General features: G+C 48.2%; 6 protein-coding genes across 6 annotated transcripts; 4 read left to right on the top strand and 2 right to left on the bottom strand.

Annotated features, from left to right (window-relative positions):
• Window positions 1–1350: 1350 nt before the first annotated feature.
• AKAW2_21412A (uncharacterized protein) lies at window positions 1351–1737 on the top strand (the record flags this gene model as incomplete). Its single annotated transcript, XM_041686233.1, has 1 exon — window positions 1351–1737. The coding sequence occupies one exon, from the start codon at window positions 1351–1353 to the stop codon at window positions 1735–1737; it is 387 nt and encodes a 128-aa protein (XP_041540238.1).
• Window positions 1738–3857: 2120 nt separating this feature from the next.
• On the top strand, window positions 3858–7198 carry AKAW2_21411A (KH domain protein; the record flags this gene model as incomplete). Its single annotated transcript, XM_041686232.1, has 7 exons — window positions 3858–4385; window positions 4459–4740; window positions 4794–5255; window positions 5311–5635; window positions 5683–6047; window positions 6093–6290; window positions 6338–7198. 7 exons carry the CDS (start codon window positions 3858–3860, stop codon window positions 7196–7198), a joined length of 3021 nt encoding a protein of 1006 aa, XP_041540237.1.
• A 4068-nt stretch (window positions 7199–11266) lies between these two features.
• On the bottom strand, window positions 11267–11725 carry AKAW2_21410S (uncharacterized protein; the record flags this gene model as incomplete). Its single annotated transcript, XM_041686231.1, has 2 exons — window positions 11267–11333; window positions 11397–11725. 2 exons carry the CDS (start codon window positions 11723–11725, stop codon window positions 11267–11269), a joined length of 396 nt encoding a protein of 131 aa, XP_041540236.1.
• A 143-nt stretch (window positions 11726–11868) lies between these two features.
• On the bottom strand, window positions 11869–12069 carry AKAW2_21409S (uncharacterized protein; the record flags this gene model as incomplete). Its single annotated transcript, XM_041686230.1, has 1 exon — window positions 11869–12069. The coding sequence occupies one exon, from the start codon at window positions 12067–12069 to the stop codon at window positions 11869–11871; it is 201 nt and encodes a 66-aa protein (XP_041540235.1).
• Window positions 12070–14631: 2562 nt separating this feature from the next.
• On the top strand, window positions 14632–14790 carry AKAW2_21408A (uncharacterized protein; the record flags this gene model as incomplete). Its single annotated transcript, XM_041686229.1, has 1 exon — window positions 14632–14790. The coding sequence occupies one exon, from the start codon at window positions 14632–14634 to the stop codon at window positions 14788–14790; it is 159 nt and encodes a 52-aa protein (XP_041540234.1).
• Window positions 14791–17322: 2532 nt separating this feature from the next.
• Window positions 17323–18240, top strand: AKAW2_21407A (uncharacterized protein; the record flags this gene model as incomplete). Its single annotated transcript, XM_041686228.1, has 1 exon — window positions 17323–18240. The coding sequence occupies one exon, from the start codon at window positions 17323–17325 to the stop codon at window positions 18238–18240; it is 918 nt and encodes a 305-aa protein (XP_041540233.1).
• Between the last annotated feature and the right edge of the window lie 2110 nt (window positions 18241–20350).

The raw sequence follows: 20350 nt of genomic DNA, 5'->3' as shown, positions 1-20350 counted from the left end.
ATGTTACCTAGTAAGTAGCTCCTTAATATGGAAATATAGAATGAACAACACACCACTTATTAGTACCTATTCTCAGAGCACATATACATACCCAAAAGTACTACATGCAGTGCCGATATGTAAAGTAACTTACAAAGTACTAAACTTACCATGAAATGATGGTGATATCCAGACCCACATCCCATGTCGCCGATAGATGACGTCGACGAAATATATCTCTCCTCGATCGTTGGATGATCTTTTTACTCTCTTTTACATCACCTTCCACCTTACTTGATCATCACCATAATGTTTTTTTCAACTAGCGCTAATCTTCATATTGAGATAGATATAGTGTACATTGTCATGCCATTATTGTGGTGGGTTGTGGGCTGTGTGGGTTATGGTGAAGTGGTTACATCAGTGATCAACGGTGGGTTGCTGCAGGCAGTTGTTAGAACAGCACAGAAAAGGATGTATCCTTACGTCCGGTATCTGTCTTACTTGGGACTTTTTTTATTATTGGCATCATAGATACTTACTGTAGGTACTTGTGTAAATAGTACCTGAGGGATGGATAATACATTATTCTGTCTACGATTATCATCGACTCCATATATTGTAGTCTTATATATCCCAGAGCCCATTACAAAGTGATGCAAGCAATTCAAGACAAACCGTAATACAATTGTATAACCAAAACCTTAACATCAAACGTTGATCATCCCCAATTCCTCCGACACACACGGAGCGATGGAAGAGTGGCTGTTGGTCCACGGATCCAGAAATATTCTACCATTGGGTGTGTCCCCGGGTAGGCTAGACACTAGATAGATACTTACTTACCTTAGATGGTGGTAAAAGGTGAAAGTAGAATGATGGTAATCACGATAACCAGCCCAAGCTTGACTGTGACACAGGGGATTTTCCCCTTGCCATGGATGAAATCGATCGATGGGATACTTAGTACTCAGTCCCGGGCGGAGAAAAGAAAAAGAAAAAGAGGGAAAAGGTCCAAGTCATGATACATGGTGACGCAAGGTGGGTTTATCACTTGTCTCAGGATTTCGGGGTCTTACTTGATTCGTTTCACTTGTGTATGTCTGTTCTGTTTATCAGACTTAACTGGTTAGTTCAGTTTGGGGTCTGTGTTGGGTGGCTGTTGTCTGTATGTCAGGTTGGGTAGGTCGGCACATGACTAGTTACTTACTATCTATCTATCGCTATATCTATTTTCATCCCTACTGTTTATGTATATCTGTCTTAGTTTTCTCGTGTATGCTATAGCTGGGTAGGAATAGGTAGTAAAATTCCATCCGTCTCCATAGCACCCATCAAGGTATAAGGTATCCCCAAGCCGGTCTGACTGGAATGGTATGGATAGACAAGACAGAACAAACGAAGGACGACGCCAGTGGCAAATGGGGAGCCAGCCAGCCAGCCAGCCAGCCAACCGGGCCACACCCCCCCTCTCTCTCCCTCGATTCCCAGGCATCCTACCTTACTATCTTCTTCCTGCCCTCCCGAGTTCCCCGGGAGAAAATACAAAGTGATGATGTACCTTACCTGGTGGAACAATACCCTTTCAAAATAGCCACAACCAATGATGATGAGTGGATGGGTATGGCGCGCTGGCTGCTTTTGCCCCGGTACCTACAGGTGTCGAGCTGTGGATGGCAAACAGCTTGCTTTCCTGGAGCTTCCGAGCTGGTGTGTGTGTGTGTGTCCGACACAAACCGGGGATACATGATTGATTGATAACTTGCAGATGCAGATGCAGCTGCAGCGGCAGTTGCATTGATGTGTGGAATTGTTGTAGCTACGTAAGTTATCTCCTTGGGGAGGCTATTATTGAGCCTGAGGCATGGGTACTGTGTAACTAAATACAGTAAGAGGAATACAGCGTGATGACAACACACACGTGATCTACAAGACGGGACCGGGATTTCTCGCTTGCAGACCCGAAACGGGCAAAGCCGGGTGGAGCCGTGCAGGGACGACTAGGATGAACGCAATCGAGGTTGAGGAGTGGAATATCCCCCCTCCCTCATCCCTCCCTCCCTCCGTCTGCTAGTAGGGATTGCTGTGTTTGGAAGAATTAGAGAGGTAATTAAAGGAATGGATAACTTTATGTATCATTTTTATAAAGTATCTGACTCGAGATAAAAAGAGAGAGAGTGTGTGTGAGAAAGAGAGAGTTTCTGGGCCAGAATTGAGTTCACTTTTTTCCCCATGGTGATGACGAGAAATGGACGACAGGTCCAGTAGTAAAGGCAGTCAAGAGAGTTTCCGAGTGGAATTCCAAGGCCAGTCAGTCAGGTCACCTCAGATACTAGGACTAGTGCTACCAAAAGTATGTTGGCGGGTGGATGATGAAAGGAGTCATTCTTTTCTGGAAATGTTGATTGGAGGGGGGGAGGAGGGACGGACCCTAAGGAGGTCGAGATTCAGGCGATAAACCCGGCCTACTACTAACTAACTAACTAACTAACCTAACTACTTTGTGGTTAACTAACTAAATCGCGTAAGCTGGGAAAATCATAAGAATAGTTAGTTAGCAAGTGATCAGAGCGAGGGGAGAGGGAGAGAGTTGTGGCACTGGCAGCAGCAGCAGCAAGCAGCAGGAATGGCCACACCAGGTTTCGAGTGGTACTTTGGCCCAGACAATGCAAACATTGGGCCTAGACACTGGGCTGAGTACCCGCCCTTCCCGCCTGAGGATTCGAAGGGGAGTGACCATCATCATCATGGAAATTGAACGATGAGAAGAAGGTGGGATGGGATACATTGTGAGAAGAATAGATAGAAATTTGATGTCTATAGTAATTATTCAAATAGTGCTCAACTGGATCTAAATTGGTAAAAAATATGAACAGAATTCATGTGTAACTTGACTTTCCCCAACGGTATGTCAGTATAAGCTGGTAACTTGACTAGTAGTAAGCTCCTCGAGGTCGAGTCCCTTTGAGATCGGTGCCTGGGGAAAATTAGAGAGAAAGAAAAGAAGGTGTGAAGAATAGGGAAATTCCCACTTCTGACGCTTGACTCTTGACTGACTGGTTGCTCAGCTCTTCTGCTGCTCTTCTCTCCGCCCCTCCAAAAGTCAGTCATCCATCCACACCAAAGCAGCTGAAAAGAGGCGCTGACTGGCTCTGTTGCTTGCCTGAATTCGGCCAGAGGAATTCCATCCATTCCCTTTCCATCATCTCTCTTTCTTGCTCTTCCCTTCCTTTTCCCTCTCTTCCTTCTCTTCTCCTCCTCCCCTCCCCCAAATCCAGTCTAAAGCTTTTTGCTGCTGGTGCTGCCAACAGACCCAACGCCGTTTTGTTGATCCATCATCCCATTCTCGTTTTCCCCTTCCACTTCCTCTTCCTCTTCCTTTTTTTTTCTTGCCTTGGATTTATTTCCTTCTTCCCTTATTTTTTTCTTTTTCCTTTTTCCTTCCTTAGTCCTGCCTTTTTTTTCTTTCCCACTTCCGCGCCCTCCCCCTCTTCATTCCCTTCCAATCTGCTTTCTCTCTTTCTTCATCTGTGCACCTCCCCCTCCCTTCTTGCTTGATACCCGTTTTGGTTGTTAGAACCTGAATTGTGATTCATCCTTTTCCCTCCCATTCCGATCCCACCCCCGTCAGTGGCCAGTCACCCTCCACCAACGGCCACTTTCTCCTCTCCATCTGCGCGCCCACTTCCTGTCGGGAACGGCGACTGCAGCCCTCGATTGTCACCTTTTCTCTCTCCAATCCCGTCCGTCTACTCTCATCCTCCGCTTCTTCCTCCCCCTCCTCGCCCACCCGTTCGCCATTCCCTCCCCTCCGGTCTTCCACACCCTTCTCTCCCCTCGACTTGTTCAAGGGGCTAGAGACTCGACCTCCCCTTGTCATGCACAAGATTTCCAATTTCACGGGCCAAGCCCGTCATGGCTGGGAGCGTATGACGCCCACTTTTGGCATGTCTCGACCGCATACCGACATGACTTCTCACTCCCTCCGTCGACCGCATGGCGCGCCGCCCATGACTCCTCCGACTGGAATCGACCCGACCGTCAATCTCTCGTTTAACGTGCCCTTCTCCTCGACTCTCGCCGGTCCCGACGTTGACGATGTCCTGCATGCGAGCCCTGGCGCCCTTCAACGCTGGACCTTCCCCGAGGGCACTCCCGAAGGCACCCCCGTCCACCAGCTTCCCGTTCACGCGAGCAATGTCGACGCCTTGCGGAGATTGTGTCGACAAATCACCGAAAGCAGTAACGGGAGGGTCGAGGCGGCTGTGACCTCGTCGGAGCCCAAGACTGTCCCTTCGCTACAACGGCGCCCTCAGGGTTTGGCGACCAACGTCTGCATCACGGGTGATGGAGAGACGGTACGGAAGATGCGAGCTAGGGTGTTGAACGAGACCCCCATTTTGTTGGTATGTTGATATCTCGACTTTTCATACTCTGGTGCCTGGGATCCGTTTCATCCGCTAACGGGTTATGTTATAGCGATGTGCGACCGTGGACGTGGACATGCACCTGATCGTGGATGGAACCACCAAGAATATCCGAGCGAGCGTCTTGGAGCATTTGGATACGCTGGCGGCTTATACGGGCACGGACATCTTCCTCCTGAGCCCCAAAATCCGTGACACGGATAGTGCGGTGGTGTCTTCTTATGGATACGCCTCAGACAATGGGCTGGATCAACGCTTCCGGGTGTCCATCTACGGCGATATGGAGAGCGCTGAGCATGCCAAGACCAGGGTCTTGATTATGATCGATCAGATTGTGGGTTCTTTCTCTTCCGACCGATCAACGTCCGGCAAACTAACTGTTACTAGCTCAAACGTCACGTGGACGCCGTGAAGCTGGAGCTGACCATGCACACCTTGGTCTGCGGCCGTACTCGCAAGAACATCAAGCTGATCGAGGCTGCCACTGGCACGGCCATTTACTTCCCGCCGCCGTTCCCCCGCATCTTCGGCTACACGCCGCCGGGTGCTCACCGTCGCAGCGAGAACGAGGTCTACATCACCGGTGATACGCAGGAGCAGATTGCACGTGCGAAGCAAAAGCTTCAGGAACTTGTGATGGGCGTGAAGATCTACGTCAAGGATGTCATTGTCAACTCGAACAAGATCGACAACATTCTGCTTGACCGTCTGGACAAGGTCCGCAAGGTGATGGAGATGAACGGCTCCTACGTCCTCTTTCCTCAGCTCGGTACGCAGCGGGGTCTGGTTCGTATTCAGGGCACCGAAGTGTTGCACGTCGAGCGCACCGTGCGGGAGATCATGGCTTTGGTATGTGACACTGTACTTCATTCCAAGCGGCGTCGTGTCTGACTAACGTTTGCAGGCTGGTCAATTCTACAGCGCGTCGTGGTGGATCATCATGCCCGACCCGTCGCAAGGGGGTTTCCGGGCGCCGTCTCCCGCAGACGTCCGCACCATGCTCTCTGACATCTGCAGCAACTCGGGCGCTGAAGTTAGCTTTGACAATCTGACGTTCACCATCAATGGCTCGGATGATGCGGTTAAGGCAGCGATGATGGTGATCAACCAGATCCCGTTTGTGCAGCGCAGCCAATACCAGATGCGCGTGAAGATTGAACTCGCCAACGAGCACAAGGAATTCGTCAGTGGCAAGAAGAACGGCAAGATCAACAAGATCATGGGCCAGAGTGAGTTTACCGTAACCGCCACGAGAGTCACGTACTAACGGATGCAGGCAACGTGCAAATCATCTTCGATGGTTTCAACGAGTACAACTTCTACATTGACGTGTGTGGAAACCAGTACGAGTCTACCAAGAATGGCTTGGATCTTGTTGAACAGGAAATGCCGGCGTCGATCTCGTTCCACGTGCCAGACCAGTACCACAAGCGCATCATCGGCATTGGCGGCCAGCACATCCAGCGCATCATGAAGAAATACTCGGTGTTTGTCAAGTTCTCCAACGCCATGGACCGTGGCGGCATGGGCAAAGAGGAGGATGACATCAAGGTTGACAATGTCATTTGCCGGACTCCTGCGCGTAATGCCCAGAGCCTGGACCTGGTCAAGCAGGAGATCATGGACATGGTCGAGAAAGTCGTAAGTTCGCCATTCCCGGGTTGAATTTCGTCGCTAATTGGATAGGACGCCGAGTATGTCTCTGAACGTGTCGTCATCAACCGGTTGTATCACCGTGAACTACTCGCGCGCATCTCTGAAATCGATGAGCTCGAGAAGAAGTGGAACTGCAAGATCGAGTTCCCTAGTACCGAACTTGCCAGTGACGTCGTGACTATTTCCGGACCCGAGTACCAGGTCCCACAGGCCGTTGACGCCCTACTGGTAAGTAAACTGCTCATGATGGATATCAACAGTTCTAACCTTCGCAGGGAATGGTTCCGGAGAGCCACGAGCTACTCTTCCAGAGCTCTGCCCAGCTGCGCGAGTATTTCAAGTCGACCGAGTTCCACGACGACGTGTGTGCCAAGCTCAAGGACCAATACGAGGTCGATACCACCGTCGATACTAGTTCGGACCCTCCGGCCTCGGCTTCGGAGAGTGGCTCCTCTTCTCCCGTCTTCGGGCCGGAAGACCGGGTCGTGCTCGGATATACTCGCAACAATGCCGGCGGACTCAAGGATGCCATTGACTTCCTGATCTCTCGATTGGTCGCTCACGGCCTCGACGCGACTACGGTCAAGGGAGCTATTCCTCGCCCCAAGTCGGACTCTTTCGAGGAGTCTCTCCCCTTTTTCGACTCCAAGTTGCTGCAGCATGCGCCCGCTCCCATTGTCACCGACTCCCCCACTCGCCCCAGTTTCTCGGATGAGACCAGCGAGCGCGGGTCCATCTTCGAGAGACTGCGGAAGCCCGGCAGCATCTCTTCCTTTTCTTCGTTCATTGGCCGCAAGAATCACTCGGCCTCTCCCGGATCCTTCTTCAAGCATGCGTCCAGTAACGCCTCGAAGGCGTCACTGGTCTCCATGGAGTCTCGAGACAGTGGCTACCGCAACCCATGGAATGATTCTGGCGTGAACCTTGCCGAGGACGACGTGCCTGTCCTCGGAAGTTCTCACAGCCACAGCAGCAGCAATGGCTGGCCCGCGCGCTTTGACACCAAATTTCCATTCGGTACCGCGCCAGGGGACATGACTCCCAAGCATGACCCGCGCGCTTCTTTTGACAGTGGTCGTCCTAGTACTTCCAATTCTACTTCTGGATACCCGGCCCCAATCGGGCCACCGCGTTAAAATCAATGTCAATTTGCAGCAGTATACCCCAAGAGACTTCTGTTTTTTTCATCGTTTAGTTTCTGTTTTTCGTTTTGATTTGTTGTCAGCGATTCGTGTTTCGGATTTATTTTGATACCACAGAGTGCAAGTCAAATAAGACGTCAGGAAGTGAAAGAAAAGATGCAAAAAAAAGCAATAGAGGGAAGAAGAATACGAGAAAGGCATTAGCGTTGTGATCCTTTCCTTCCCTGCCATATTCTCCCCTCTACCCCTGGTTTTCATTCTTGCGAGATGTTCGTTGTGATCTTTTTGTGCTTGGTCGTTTTCAGCCGGGGGTGTAGGTGCCATATGTGTGTGCCCTTGGGAAGGTTTTATATGAGATACCAAACCGTGGAAGATGGGAAATTTTGCGTTCATACATTCCAGATATGATACCAAGTGAAACGATGGTGTACGAAGGTGTTTTTCTTGCTACAGATGTCGGTTTTGAAGTGATCATTGCAATCGCATATTTGCCTTTTGCCTGGGATGGATACTTCCCAACCAACCATTTAGGCTCTGCCCTGTTTCGTTTTGGTCATGCTTTTTGCGCCTTTATTATATACCTCTATGCGTACGATATCCAAGATCTATAGCGCGTAGTCATGAATGGGGTTGATGTCTCGTTGCAACGTGCTGCTTATAGGTAACGTAGATTGATAGACTACACACAAGTCACAATAGGATTTGCGTGCATCAGCATTCGATAGTGGTGCAGATACCAGCCAGGTCTACAGGAAAGTCCACCACGTCTTTAGAGCAAACAAGGAGCCCTATACCAGCACTTCATTGAATACTTAACGTCAATACCATCATATACCCTATAGTATCATCTCCTTCACTCGAATACTACTACATTCAACCAAATCCTCTTCACCACCCTCATTCCATTCTATTCGCTATAGCCACCCACTCACTTGCCATCATTACCTGAGATAACCATCTCCCTCTACTATAAAGACACCCTTCCTGCCAGTCAGCCAGCCTCCATCTTCTCTATTTTCTCTCAATCCATCATATCTATACCTCAATATCTATACAAATTCCCATGAAGAAGTACATCTTCATCGAACATAATGGAAATATGATCAGTACTTATACACAATTTACATTCCAAGATCTGACTCTACCATTCAACGCCAAGATAATATTCTTTACACTGCCTAGAATATTGAATATTCAACTAATCAAGCATATATTGAACTTGCTCACCGTGCAATACACAGACATTGAAAGCGAGAATGAGCCGCTATCAGACGTCTGTCCGAACATACGACAGCAAAGAACGGAAACGTAGATTTCCTCAGGGCGGTGGTACCAGAAGAGCATGAAATTGCATCGTTCTGTGGAATGGCCCTCCACACGGATAGGTTTATATTTAAAGTCATACCGAGGCTATCACGCAATGAAAAAAAGGAGGAATAGGAGGAAAAGGAGGAAAGGGGGGAGGGCGCCTAGAGTCCAATCTGTCCGATCCGTACAAGTCTTTCCGGGTTTTCTAAAGGGAGGTCTAACGAATGGTTCCTACGGGGTTTTAGCAAATAACTACCGAAGATATTGATCGAAAGCGATCAAGGTCTCGACATAAACTTTTGCGGACGCCTCAGCTGGTTCTGAGGACGAAAAATTGATGCTCTGCAGTCAGCAATTTAATTCCTGTCTTGAGCCAAGCTCTCCCCAGACCTAAGTACTAGTTTTGCTAGGCTGAGTGTGTGTCTGAAGAATTGGACAATTTACGCATTACCTCTTTTGACTGAAGAACAATAGCAGTTAGTACCTCTTGATTAAGGGGGAAGGCAAAAGCTGTCGGAATGCTTCAACAGATGATGTCTATCGATATATGGCTCGTCTGAATTCTTTCCATAGATTCAATGGATCAACTTCGAAAGAGAGGTTGATTTTTCTTTTGGATATCATACCAACTTAAACCAAATATCTCATCTGAAAATCACATACCCACCTGGGTCTAGAAGGGGGAGTACACTCGCAAAAGAAAGAAGTGAAGAACTGGAGTATATGGTCGGGGCAGGAAAGGATTATTTATGATTGGGTGATCGGTTGTTATTGTTCGCTACTCCTGCTTTCCGGTACCACGTGTTGACGTCCAACAAGGCTAGAGAGTCTGATAACCAGCTAACATTCTGGTGGAATTGGCTTGAACCTTCAGAAGTGCTGTTGAAGAGCCATTCTCATGGAGCGTTTCAATGGAATGAGTAGACTCGCAGCTTTAGGGATCAGGCGAGACAGGACGAGACCGAACGTCTTGATTTTTTCAGGGAGGAGAACTTGCGCCGAGGACGTAATCGAGCTCTATAATTCGCAAAGACATGTTATCGAGACTGGCTAGAAGAAACGAACAAGAGATTCTGTTGTCTCGATGTTCCGCGCGTTATTAGTCTATTAGTCTGAGATTACATGCATATGGCATTATTCTGTCTCAATCTATCTATATAGAAGCTGAGCAGATCGAACCCACGCAAGTATGATCATTGGTTTGGTTGCTTTGTAAAAGCTAGTGATGGTTACGCTATGCCTCATGTGCGTCTACATGATAATAACGATACTACTCTCTGAGGAAGTGGTCGAGGCATGTTCGTCTTCTGAATCACCACCAGGAATGACAGAGACGGAATATTTTACGGCAAGTCCCGGAGGGGGTTTTACCCCCCACAAGAGATCTCACCGAAGGGCAAAGGTTGCGGGAAAAAGGACTCAGAGAAGAAATAACACAACTGAAAGAATTTAAAAAAGAACATTATGAAGTCTTTCAGAACTGAACAATGGGACACTGCCCGCAAAGCTATAGTGGATGCTTTAGATGTCTAGCAACGCAAGACTTATAAGAACACTCCCCTACTTAGTGGCAGGTATCTTGTCCTCCTGCAGTCTCGTGTGGCATTTCACCCTATCAGCAACGCGCATATAAGCCTACAGGTCTTTATGGAAGCCAAACAATCGCTGCCACTTGATTTAATTAGAATCGCACATCCGAAAGCATGGATGGTAACGACAGGATCCGGAATAGTGTGTCGTTTCAGTCTATGCACAGAGCTACTCAATATGCAGTCAAAGAGTACATACCCATAATGAAAGACGTGCTTTACTATGGTAGCAAATATTCCATGAAATCATGAGGGCTCGAATTGTTCCTCAAAAGCGGAAGAGACATACTACCAGAAATCGACCATAGCATCATATTGCAGGAGCCTGCGTTTGATGTTGTGCTTGTATGCATTGGCTATAGGGAACAGAGTCTACACAGCTTGATTGACTTGGAAGGGTTACTCAAAGTTTATTTATATCTGATACCTGTGATTCGACACCACCCCTATCTTTGGTTCTTGCGGGCGAAGTGACAATATCCTTGAGAAATTATTGTGTTTGGAAACCAACTTTAATAGGATCCGAGTCGACCAAACTGATCATGCTTAGCGTATCTACATACTATCGATACATGAATAATGCCTGCGTGATAGGCTCGTAGCAGCCAGTGGAAGTACCAGATTCGGTAATGGAAAGCTTTCGTTGTGTCTCTATCAGCAACTGGTACTTGTCCTGTATGCACTACCTACGACATATACCAATGCAAAATCGAGCCGGTCGACTATGGACATCCGTGGTTATATGGATGCATCTTTTTCGGTACTGTGTCACTTTTTTCCATCAGGACGAATTGACCTGTGATCCCGTATGTTTCGCTAAGTTCTTAAAACAATGGGTAGTTGCATGGCGAAGGATGGAAGGTGGACTGGTGTGTTGTAGGGAGCGGAGTATCTTGGGGGGGATGGTATTGTTGGTCTGTTTAACAGGTAGCAAAGCACGTCTTTGATCGAGAAAGACTAATAGATGGTGATTGTTAGTTGGTGGTATACAGTCAGTACTTCAATGGATTCAGATGTAATTAACCCTAATTTCAGGGCTCAATGTAGGAGTTATTTCCAGTAGCAGACAAATTACCTACTACTTCTACGCCGTATTATCAGCTACATCAGTTCTCATTATATTTCAATCCCGTGGTATTAGAGCACTATAATCACTTATATACTACTACTTTGCGCGACATATTCCTTCAATTAAGTTATAAAAAATGGAGCTGCCGGACGCGGAAGCTGAACTATAATCAAACAGAATCCATGTCAGCTGGGAATGTCTGTCATAACAGGGGACATATACTCACCGTGCATCAGCATCATCTTCATCGAGCACTTCATCGATTAGGCGCACAAGACGACGAATATAGTCATCAAACGGTTTCGCGAGGGCAGCGGGAGCAACACGGTCGCGCTGGGCACCATACTCTAGGTGCAGGTGGTCGCGCAGGTCGGCAAGTGTCCATGGCAGACAAGAGTGGAGATCTTCCTTCCCAATGCTCAACAGAAGACGGAATTTGTCCAGAATTTCTTGTACGCCAGCAAAGGTCGTGCTGGGGGACTTAGTGGCCTCATTGGTATCGGGAGTGGTCTCATTGGCATCGGGAGTATCAGTAACATTCTCAGGGGACGACATCGTGGTCACTGGACAAGGAAGAGGAGCCCAAGTTATAGAGTAAGTTTTTGGTAATCTTTGCTTATGTCCATTACTCTTCTCTAATTGATACCAGTGAGTTTCGTTATCTCTCTTCAAATAATGGCACGTGTAAAGTTCTGCCTTTATGTTGACTTGCGGGCCAATAATGGTCCCATGGCTATCCGGTCGAGCTCACGGGTGGCCTTCGCGATGGCGAGGGGGGTCTCCCACTGTTCAATATTCTGGGGGTAGAACTGCTGGGGCTGATTCCCGCGTCCTACCCATTCCTCCCAGGTCGGAATATTCGATTGGCGAGTCCTTGTGTATCTCTGGAGCACGACCATTGCGCGGATATGGGGGTCGTTGGGATCGACAGTCAACTCCTACTCCCTGATCCAACCTGTGGGTCACTCCGGTAGGGAAAGGGTTGGGGCTGTGTACTCTGTTCCAGGTCAAGTATTCAGCCCTGTGAATCTCACCTGTAGGTAACTCATAGCCAGCGACTGTTTGAAGTATCGTCACTTTATCAGGTTTCTAAGGAGAGAGGCTTCCACGAAGATATAGTTGGCGCCCCGGCGGATTTTGGAGAGTACGTAATTCGGCGCGCTCAGTTGGCAGGGATATCAGATAGAGAGGTCTGTGTCGTGTCCGCAGGGGGTATCATCAGACCCGGTGTGGGTGTTGGCGCAAGCTCGCTGCATGGCGATTTCAATCTATCTAGAGGTCAGCACGGTCAGAATGGCCATGAGTGTCTATTGGATTGGACGATTAGCTGGCGGACGTGGAACACGGTGGAGAGTCCCCGCTAGGTCATAGTTCGGCTGCTAGTATGCGTATATCTCCGTGTATATACTACACATAAGTGTAGGTAATAGAAGATGATTACATCCACCGGCCTTGCCCATAATTATCGCGTTGGAGCCAATCATGTCAGTTTCAGGCCTGTGGTATCATTTATCACAATCAGCACTTGGCTAGTGTATGCTCACGAATCCAGGTTACTTCGCAAATAGCTCTTGTTGCTTTTCTGTACACCTCTCGTCCACTGTCACTGAGCTCTTAGAGCGTCCTCAACGCGCGATGTGGCAGGGATCTGCGGCCATCTGTAGTCTCTTTATTTAGCAAGCCGGGAAAGAAGATAGATTATTGAAGAGAGGATAACACATTGAGTTGCATCAACGGAGAATCTTCAAACCCAGTCTGATTTGTCGACCGAATTTTCCCCTCCTAGCTCTCCCAGGGCAGACCAGTCATCGGTCTCCAGCCGATGGATCATAATCAACAAACCTATGCACAAAGGAATAGATCTTTATTTGCTGCTATCCCTGGGCTTGGTCTAACTTCACTCTAGAGAAATAAGAAGGATTATTCATTCCTAACGTACGGTTGTCTCCAAAGTACGCACACGCTTCCAACTTATTGTTTAGCTTCTGCAGTTCCGAGGACCATTATTTGGTTGAGAAGGTGTGGAAGGACCCAATCAATGTTGGTTGGTACAGACTTTCTCGCCGGCTTGCTATAGTCTTGCCCAGGCCTACGGAGTCTGCTAGGATGGCGCCTTCTGTCCTCTTCTCGGTCCAGATCAGCCAAAGTTCAAATGACGGTTCTTTGCCAGAAATTTAATGAGCAACTCTGGACCATCCTCGGGATGCGGGGATAATCTAGGTTGGTGATGGTAATAATTGCGAGATCCTCGTTTGTATAATCAACCTGAAATTCGCTGTTATTCAACCGTTTTTGTTCATGATGGTCCCAGAGGCGAGTGACAGCCTCAGGGCTCAGATTCAGCAGAGTCTCGATGGAAGATCCTATCCACTCTTGGTCTATCTTTAAAAAGAACCAGTCGTTGCTGTCAGTTGCTACACCATAACTAGGCTCGTCTGGCCTCTTTGCATGGCGTTTCATTATGCTTGACTGATAAGTCTCATTATGTAACAAGACTATAACTCAAGTCAGTAGTATTGTATATCTGCACCATAACATTGATACTTCCCATATGTCAAGGCCGGATGCTAGTCCATTTTTCCAACCGCCTTGGCTTCCACAATGATGGTATTAGTTTCTGCTAAATTGGCATCTTTGTGCCAGAGAGAGTAGTCGGTGTGGCCCTGTAGGAAGTATTTTCTCTCATCGTAGATCTATTTAATTTCTCAAATGAAAGGTGTACTGACTTAGACAACCTTTGCAGAGAGGATGAAGAGTTGTGGCTAGCTGACGAGGTACCACCCACTTATTGACGGCTAGAATTGTGAGAAAGATGGCATCCAGGTGATACCTAATTAGGGCTTCATTCTGGCCAGGATCGTCCTCAGCAATTCAAAAGTCAGCTAGGATTTGTCCTTGTCATTCATAACTTTGTTGGTCATATCCAGTGATAGTCAATAGCAAGCCGCGACTCACTTATATAGTCTGAGAAAGCCTTTCTTGACTGCATGCTTTCCGTCATTTGCTCAGAAACGAATGTTTTCCACTACCTGATATGGGATGAGTGTCTGCCTCTTTACTTTATTCCAGAGTTTGGTTGTTCCCTAGCCTGTCTTCCGCTTGAGCTTCGACAATCATTGTATTTTCTCAGTTACATACTGGCTCTTCTCTGTGCCAGAATGCGTAACCTGTGTTTTCGTCGATATGTCGGTTTTGCATGGGCGTCTTAGCCATTTTTCAAATTGCAGATGCACTGGTCAAACGGACCCATTTAGAAATCGACAGTCTGTGGATCAGAATAATGTCCATATTGACACTTCCTGGCTGTTCGTCTTTCGATTAGGCTTTCCCACCGCCAAGATTTCTTTCTGTTGACTCCCCATTGTATCTAAGTAAGCTGCTTTCAAGCCCCTATATTCGATCAAGACCGCAACTGTGCTTGTGAAGCCATATTTCTCCTTGAAACCTCACCAACTAAAACCATGGCGATGTGGCATGGCATTGTTAAGAACCTCGAGGGCCGCCATGACTCCAATTTCTGGCAGTATTCTAAGAGCCGTCCCGTTGGATTCGTCCTCTCGCTATTTGCCTATCGCAGCTCATCTATTGAGCAGGCTCTTACTCCTTGCAGCATCCTGTAAAGGTGTTAGGATCTGTGAGATTATGACTCGGTGTATTTGAGAGGTTAGTGCATGGACCAACACTGTGTCTCCTTCCCTTAAGGAGGCTTCCTGTGTTTTCACGAGGCATTCCTCTTAATTAGTATATACTTCCCGGTTTCAATCATTGTTACATCGGCAGTTGGTGGAAACGTAGAAGCCGTATACTTTCAAAGCTGTTTGTTGAACCCCCTCTCAGCTTCGGCAGACTTTTGGGATGTTTGTTAATCCCCCGTTTGGATCGACACAGGTCACCAACCACCTCTCTTGTCTCTATGTCGAACAATTCCGGTGCGTACTTCCAGACTTAGACTTTGTACTCCATCTCGGGTCTGAACACACAGGCTAGCTTTGCTCCGGGAAGTCGATGTACTGAAACTTGCTGGAACTGGTAGTGTCATTTTCATACATTAGTATGTGATTCGAGCAATATGTCTCACTAGGGTTGCGACTAGACAAGTTCTAATCAAGGCTTCATTTTCGTATGAGAATTACTCCTTCCGACTGTTCAGCATAGAATTTATTCGATAAGCATGTAACTTTACGTCCATTCGTACTGTATCAGTGCAAATAGTGGCTCCCGTCTTCGATGGGAGGACGTAGCGTATCAAGCTATTCGCCTACACGGCGAGCATTGCATTTATCAGCAGATAATGCAACTTCTTGATAGCCATTTCGGAAAGCTGTACACTTATGGATATCAATTTCGAATCATCGCCTTTGTACGGGCTCTCATAAGGCTTATTCCGTCCTCTGCAAATGAAGTCTGAGGTGTAAGAAGTGTAGCCGGGCCTAAGGCACTCCATGCTGAATCTCATACGGAGCAGCTTGTGCCGCTGATTCTCAACGAAGACATCGGCCCGATAAAGAGCGTTGCTTCTGTAGCTGATATGTTTTGTGGGTAAACCACATCTAGCACCTTCTGCTATTGCGGGACTTTCTCTTTTGATATTGCTTAAAACTTACCCCTTGCATCTTTTATCCAAATGGCCCAGTTTGGCACTGGTCGCTCTCACTCCAGGTAGATGATAGATGAGACTTGGTTAGAGCTATGCTTCGATCTGTCTGAATGGTTGCCCTCGTTTGTACATTGCTGGGAGAAAAGAGCGCTGATGCATTCTGAGCGGGCATATCTACCAGATATATGTCGATGGTAGTGGGTTTGAGGAGTATTACTCTAAATGTTTCGTCCTTGTAGTACTCAGATTCCGAGTACCACTAGGGGTTTTGGTGTGGCTACCATGCTTTTAGCTGGTAGGGTTTATCTTATCGATGTTATATTATATGTTCTTATGGTACGATGTGTGGTTTATGATGGTATTGGTGAAATACCCCGTTACATGAGATAGTTATTATATATGATAGAAGATATAATAAGAAAGCCAGGACTAACGCTGATGAAGAAGGAAGAGTAAAGAGGAAGGAAAGAAGTTGCGGTCCACAGGAAGAGGTGGGGTTTATATAGCCCGAATCAGAGATACATGGGTGAATCAATGAATTCAATAGCAAAGAGTAGGTGCAGGGGTATATTGCTTGGGGAAGGGTGTAGATTGAAGGCGCAGGAGGGTATTCAATGGGTGTAGTGACATTTCGAGAGATTTGAAGTGATTGCTGGGGCACTGCAGAAAAGGATCCGGGTATGGCATCTGATAATCTCTTATCTTATCCCATTAGCTCCTATCTAGTTGATTGAAGAACTTTAATTCTATTATGTCTGAAACCTATTGTATGCAGCCTGGGTACTAAATAGAAACTATGACCCGACATCATGTTATCACCATATTAATCATCCTTCTCAGTGATAGTAGTACGTATTATCCATCTGCACAGAGATATATAGTTTAGTTTAGACTATACTATTCTTTAAACCTAAAGCGGCCGCCTCAATGCGTGTAGTAGCAGCTATGTAGGTAATGCTCCCTGCAGGCCATAGGAATATACAAAAAAGATGATGGCACTCCGCTCGTTTCCAATACCCCTGCTACCAGACGAATATCGGCATCGACTCCACGACCCCTAATCTCGCCCACAGAATGAATTTTCCTACCATCCCCACTGTAATCCATCCATTCATATCTCCGTGCAACGAAGATATCACCCGACGGACGCGCCCGGAGTTAAGGCCTATACCCGAATCGGGTGGGTCTTCGCCACAAATTCGGCTACTCGAGCATACACTTTACGGGAGATCAAGTCATTGTAGACCCTTGATTGCCGATGTAGATGAGGCAATTGGAGGGATGATATCTTGGTAGTATGCATACCGTTCCTGTAATAGAAAAGATCTGACCCACCCGGTCGGGTCCCGCGGCACCTGATCAGGTTGACCAGGCAAATCAGGGAAGTTGCGCGTGCATAGTCCTGGGTATATTAGGAAGAAAACTTCTCGCAGAACTGTGGTCTTGTGATCGGGCCCAATATTGGTTTAGGCACACTACCCTGAGCCTGTGTATATTTCGCCATTCTTGCATTCAACATAACGCGTCGTCTACGAGTCCACCGGTATAGCCTGCAATGCAGTCGTTCACAATCGCCCTACCGAACAATGCCACGGTGGCGGGCATACACTCGATCCCAGACCCAGCCGCATCTCCTCGCCATCGTCCATTAATTGTCGCCTTGCACGGCGGGACTTACGACTGCCATTATTTTGATGCCACGCCAGACTATTCCGCCTCCAGAGCAAGTATTGCTTTCGGCATCCCGTTCGTATCTATTGACCGACCCTGCGTTGGTGGAACTAGCTCCTTTCTGCCCGTCCCGGAGGGATCGAACTTCAATCAAGAAACTGGGCGCTGGTTGCATAGCCATATTCTCCCTGCATTATGGTCTGAATTCGGCAACGGGTGCAATTGCATTGTCCTTCTGTGCCATAGCCTTGGTGTAATGGGAGGCATCGTCGCCGCAGCGATGCATGCACAGGATGAGAAGCCGCGATATCCGCTCGGAGGTTTGATTGTAAGTGGAATGGGTGACAAGACGTCTCCATCGGCGAACAATTCTCCTCCACCAGTGTATGAGAAGGTCGGCTCGGATCATGTTGCGATGCCTGTGGATGTCAAGGATGAAATAATGTTTAAGCCAGGGACCTGTAGCCCGGAGGTTCTGGCTCACAGTGACCGCCTGAATACAGCAACACCGGTGGTGGAGTTACAGCAGTATCCAACTATTTGGCTTCCCACATGGCGCGACAGTTGGGCGAAGCATGTCGCAGCACCCGTTATGTTCGCACTCGTGGAAAACGATGTCTTCTTCGAGGCAAATGAGGAGGAAATCAGAAGCTGCACGGCAGCATTCGAAAACAGCGTCCGGGTTGATGGCAGTCTAGTCAAAGGCGCACCTCACTGCATGGAATTGAGCTATTGGTCGCAGGGGTGGTACGCCCGTTGTTTCGGGTTTGCGATGGAATGCTCTGTTAGTTTAGTCTGCTGAATTATAAATTACACAGTAAGCCTAGACAATAATCAGAAGCAAATTGATAGTCATATCGCACTGGATACTAAACACAGCCATAAGCACCTGGAATCCCGTTCAGGCAGCTGTGCGGCTGGCCGGCAGGATTGTACTCTGCATGAGCGCATTGCCCTGACTCTGGCAAACACAAATCTCGCAAAAGCCGCAGTAAGAGATAGGCAAATTTGACACGAGTCGAATGACCAAACACAGCGACCAGAGCCGCTCATGCAAGGGACACTTCTACTCTGTTTCTGTTGGTGCTTGTCAATGCTTGTTAACGTAAGAGAAATTCTACCTCCATTCGGAAGCGGCTGGCTCGGTACATTGCGATGAACAAGGCAATTGACAGGATCAAGGCAAACCTTCAGAGTCAGCTGGTTGATTCGGGCGTGGGATGCCAGTAAGAGAGACCCAGACCCGGAAACAGCGTGTCCGTAGCTGAGATGCCCGATAGGGCTACCTTGCATTAGGCGAGGGGCTCGAGGCCAATGTAGGTTGCTTTGCAATGCCCGACACCAGGCTTAGTGCAAGATAAGTGCGCAGTAGTAGATGCAGCATTGGCATATTTACCTGCATCCATGGTCCCATTATGCACACGCGGTTCTCGGAAGAGCGTAAGAATACCCGTAGAATGAGCCAGAAGCTAGCAAGGATCCAATCCATATGCAGGCTGACCAACATGAGTCTGATGTCAGGTATCGTCGCTAGGGATAGGCCAAAGTGCCTTCAGTAACTGCTTCATGCTACCTATCTACTTGATGCCTCAGTACTGAAATCCAGCGAGGAGTCAGTTCAGGATACCATGAGCTACTCGCTCAAGCTTTCGTGTTCCAGGCTAGATCCGCTAAGAGAAAGGCTAAGAGCTGCGTCATTTGACTGGCATCTGGAATACATTGACCGCTCTGACAAAAGGGGCAGTGTCTGACCACCATTCCGCGCGTCCTCGATAAGGGGTCTCGCAATGGGTAGATTGGGTCGACGAACCGGATGAGGCCTTGAATCAAACCTGGGTGCCTCGGCGCACCATCGTGGCCAACCGTGGCTCCTAGCTTGCTTCGCCAACGCTTGATGATGAAGGATCACGGCAATCGGTCAACATGAGCGCCACCGACGGACCCTGCAGTAGCTAGAGGCTATCCAGACGAGCAGAGATTGCAGGATCAATAGAACCAGGGGCAGCGTTTGATTTGGATCAGCAAAACTATTTCGCAAGGCTCAGGATACGATGCAGTGATGTCGTGCCGAGACAAGAGTAATAGTAGAAGGACTATGGTAGAGGGGAGGCTGCTGCCATCGAGAAGACTCCAAGCAGGCACGGGCTTGATGCTCGAATATCATTGGCTCCCCTGAACAGAGTAACAGCCTCCCGAGTAGGAAAGTCCGGGGCCGAGTGACAGACACCTTGACTCGGTGGTATCTAGCATCGTTGCCTGGGAGCCACACACGAGCTGGCATCGGATATGTCCGCTGGAACACAGCAGATGAAAGGAGGTGATCTGACCAGCAGTCAGCCATAGCAGTCCGTCAGTGTCCGGGAGCAAAAATGACCCACGTTTCTCGTGGTCGACATACAGCCACGTACCAGAGATCATTCCCGCAAGGGATAGATACGGCATATTCAGCGACCATGTGGGATACCATCCGACACGTCCGTCCACCACTGACACGCCTGGACCATATGGAGCCACTATCCGGCATACAGTGGAAGTTGACAGATTGGTGACGAGTATGCCCGGGTACCAGAGTAGGCGCTGATTAGAGTTTCAAAGAGATGTGGTAGGTTGGCAACACCGGGCCGGTCGTTATCGACAAGCAACAGCACGGTGTCCCGCAACGTGATCGCTAGACGCACTCCCACTGGCTGATGGTTGCGTCTAAGCGCCAAGATCCCCTCGGTTTTAAGCAACTAATCTTAGGAGATCGGCTAGTAGACTAGGAATCGATATGCATCCTCCATGTCTCTGCCGCACCAACATCCAGCAAGGGTACGTAGGTGGTATCTAGATCGGCCATGACAGACGACCGTCCGTCCGTCACAATAATACATGGTGAGGCTGTGTCGACTGGAGCATCCCTTCCCCCTTAA

This window comes from Aspergillus luchuensis, chromosome 2 (assembly GCF_016861625.1).
Source record: "Aspergillus luchuensis IFO 4308 DNA, chromosome 2, nearly complete sequence".
In the NCBI taxonomy this organism is placed as follows: domain Eukaryota; kingdom Fungi; phylum Ascomycota; class Eurotiomycetes; order Eurotiales; family Aspergillaceae; genus Aspergillus; species Aspergillus luchuensis.
This window is presented reverse-complemented; position numbering and strand designations above follow the sequence as displayed.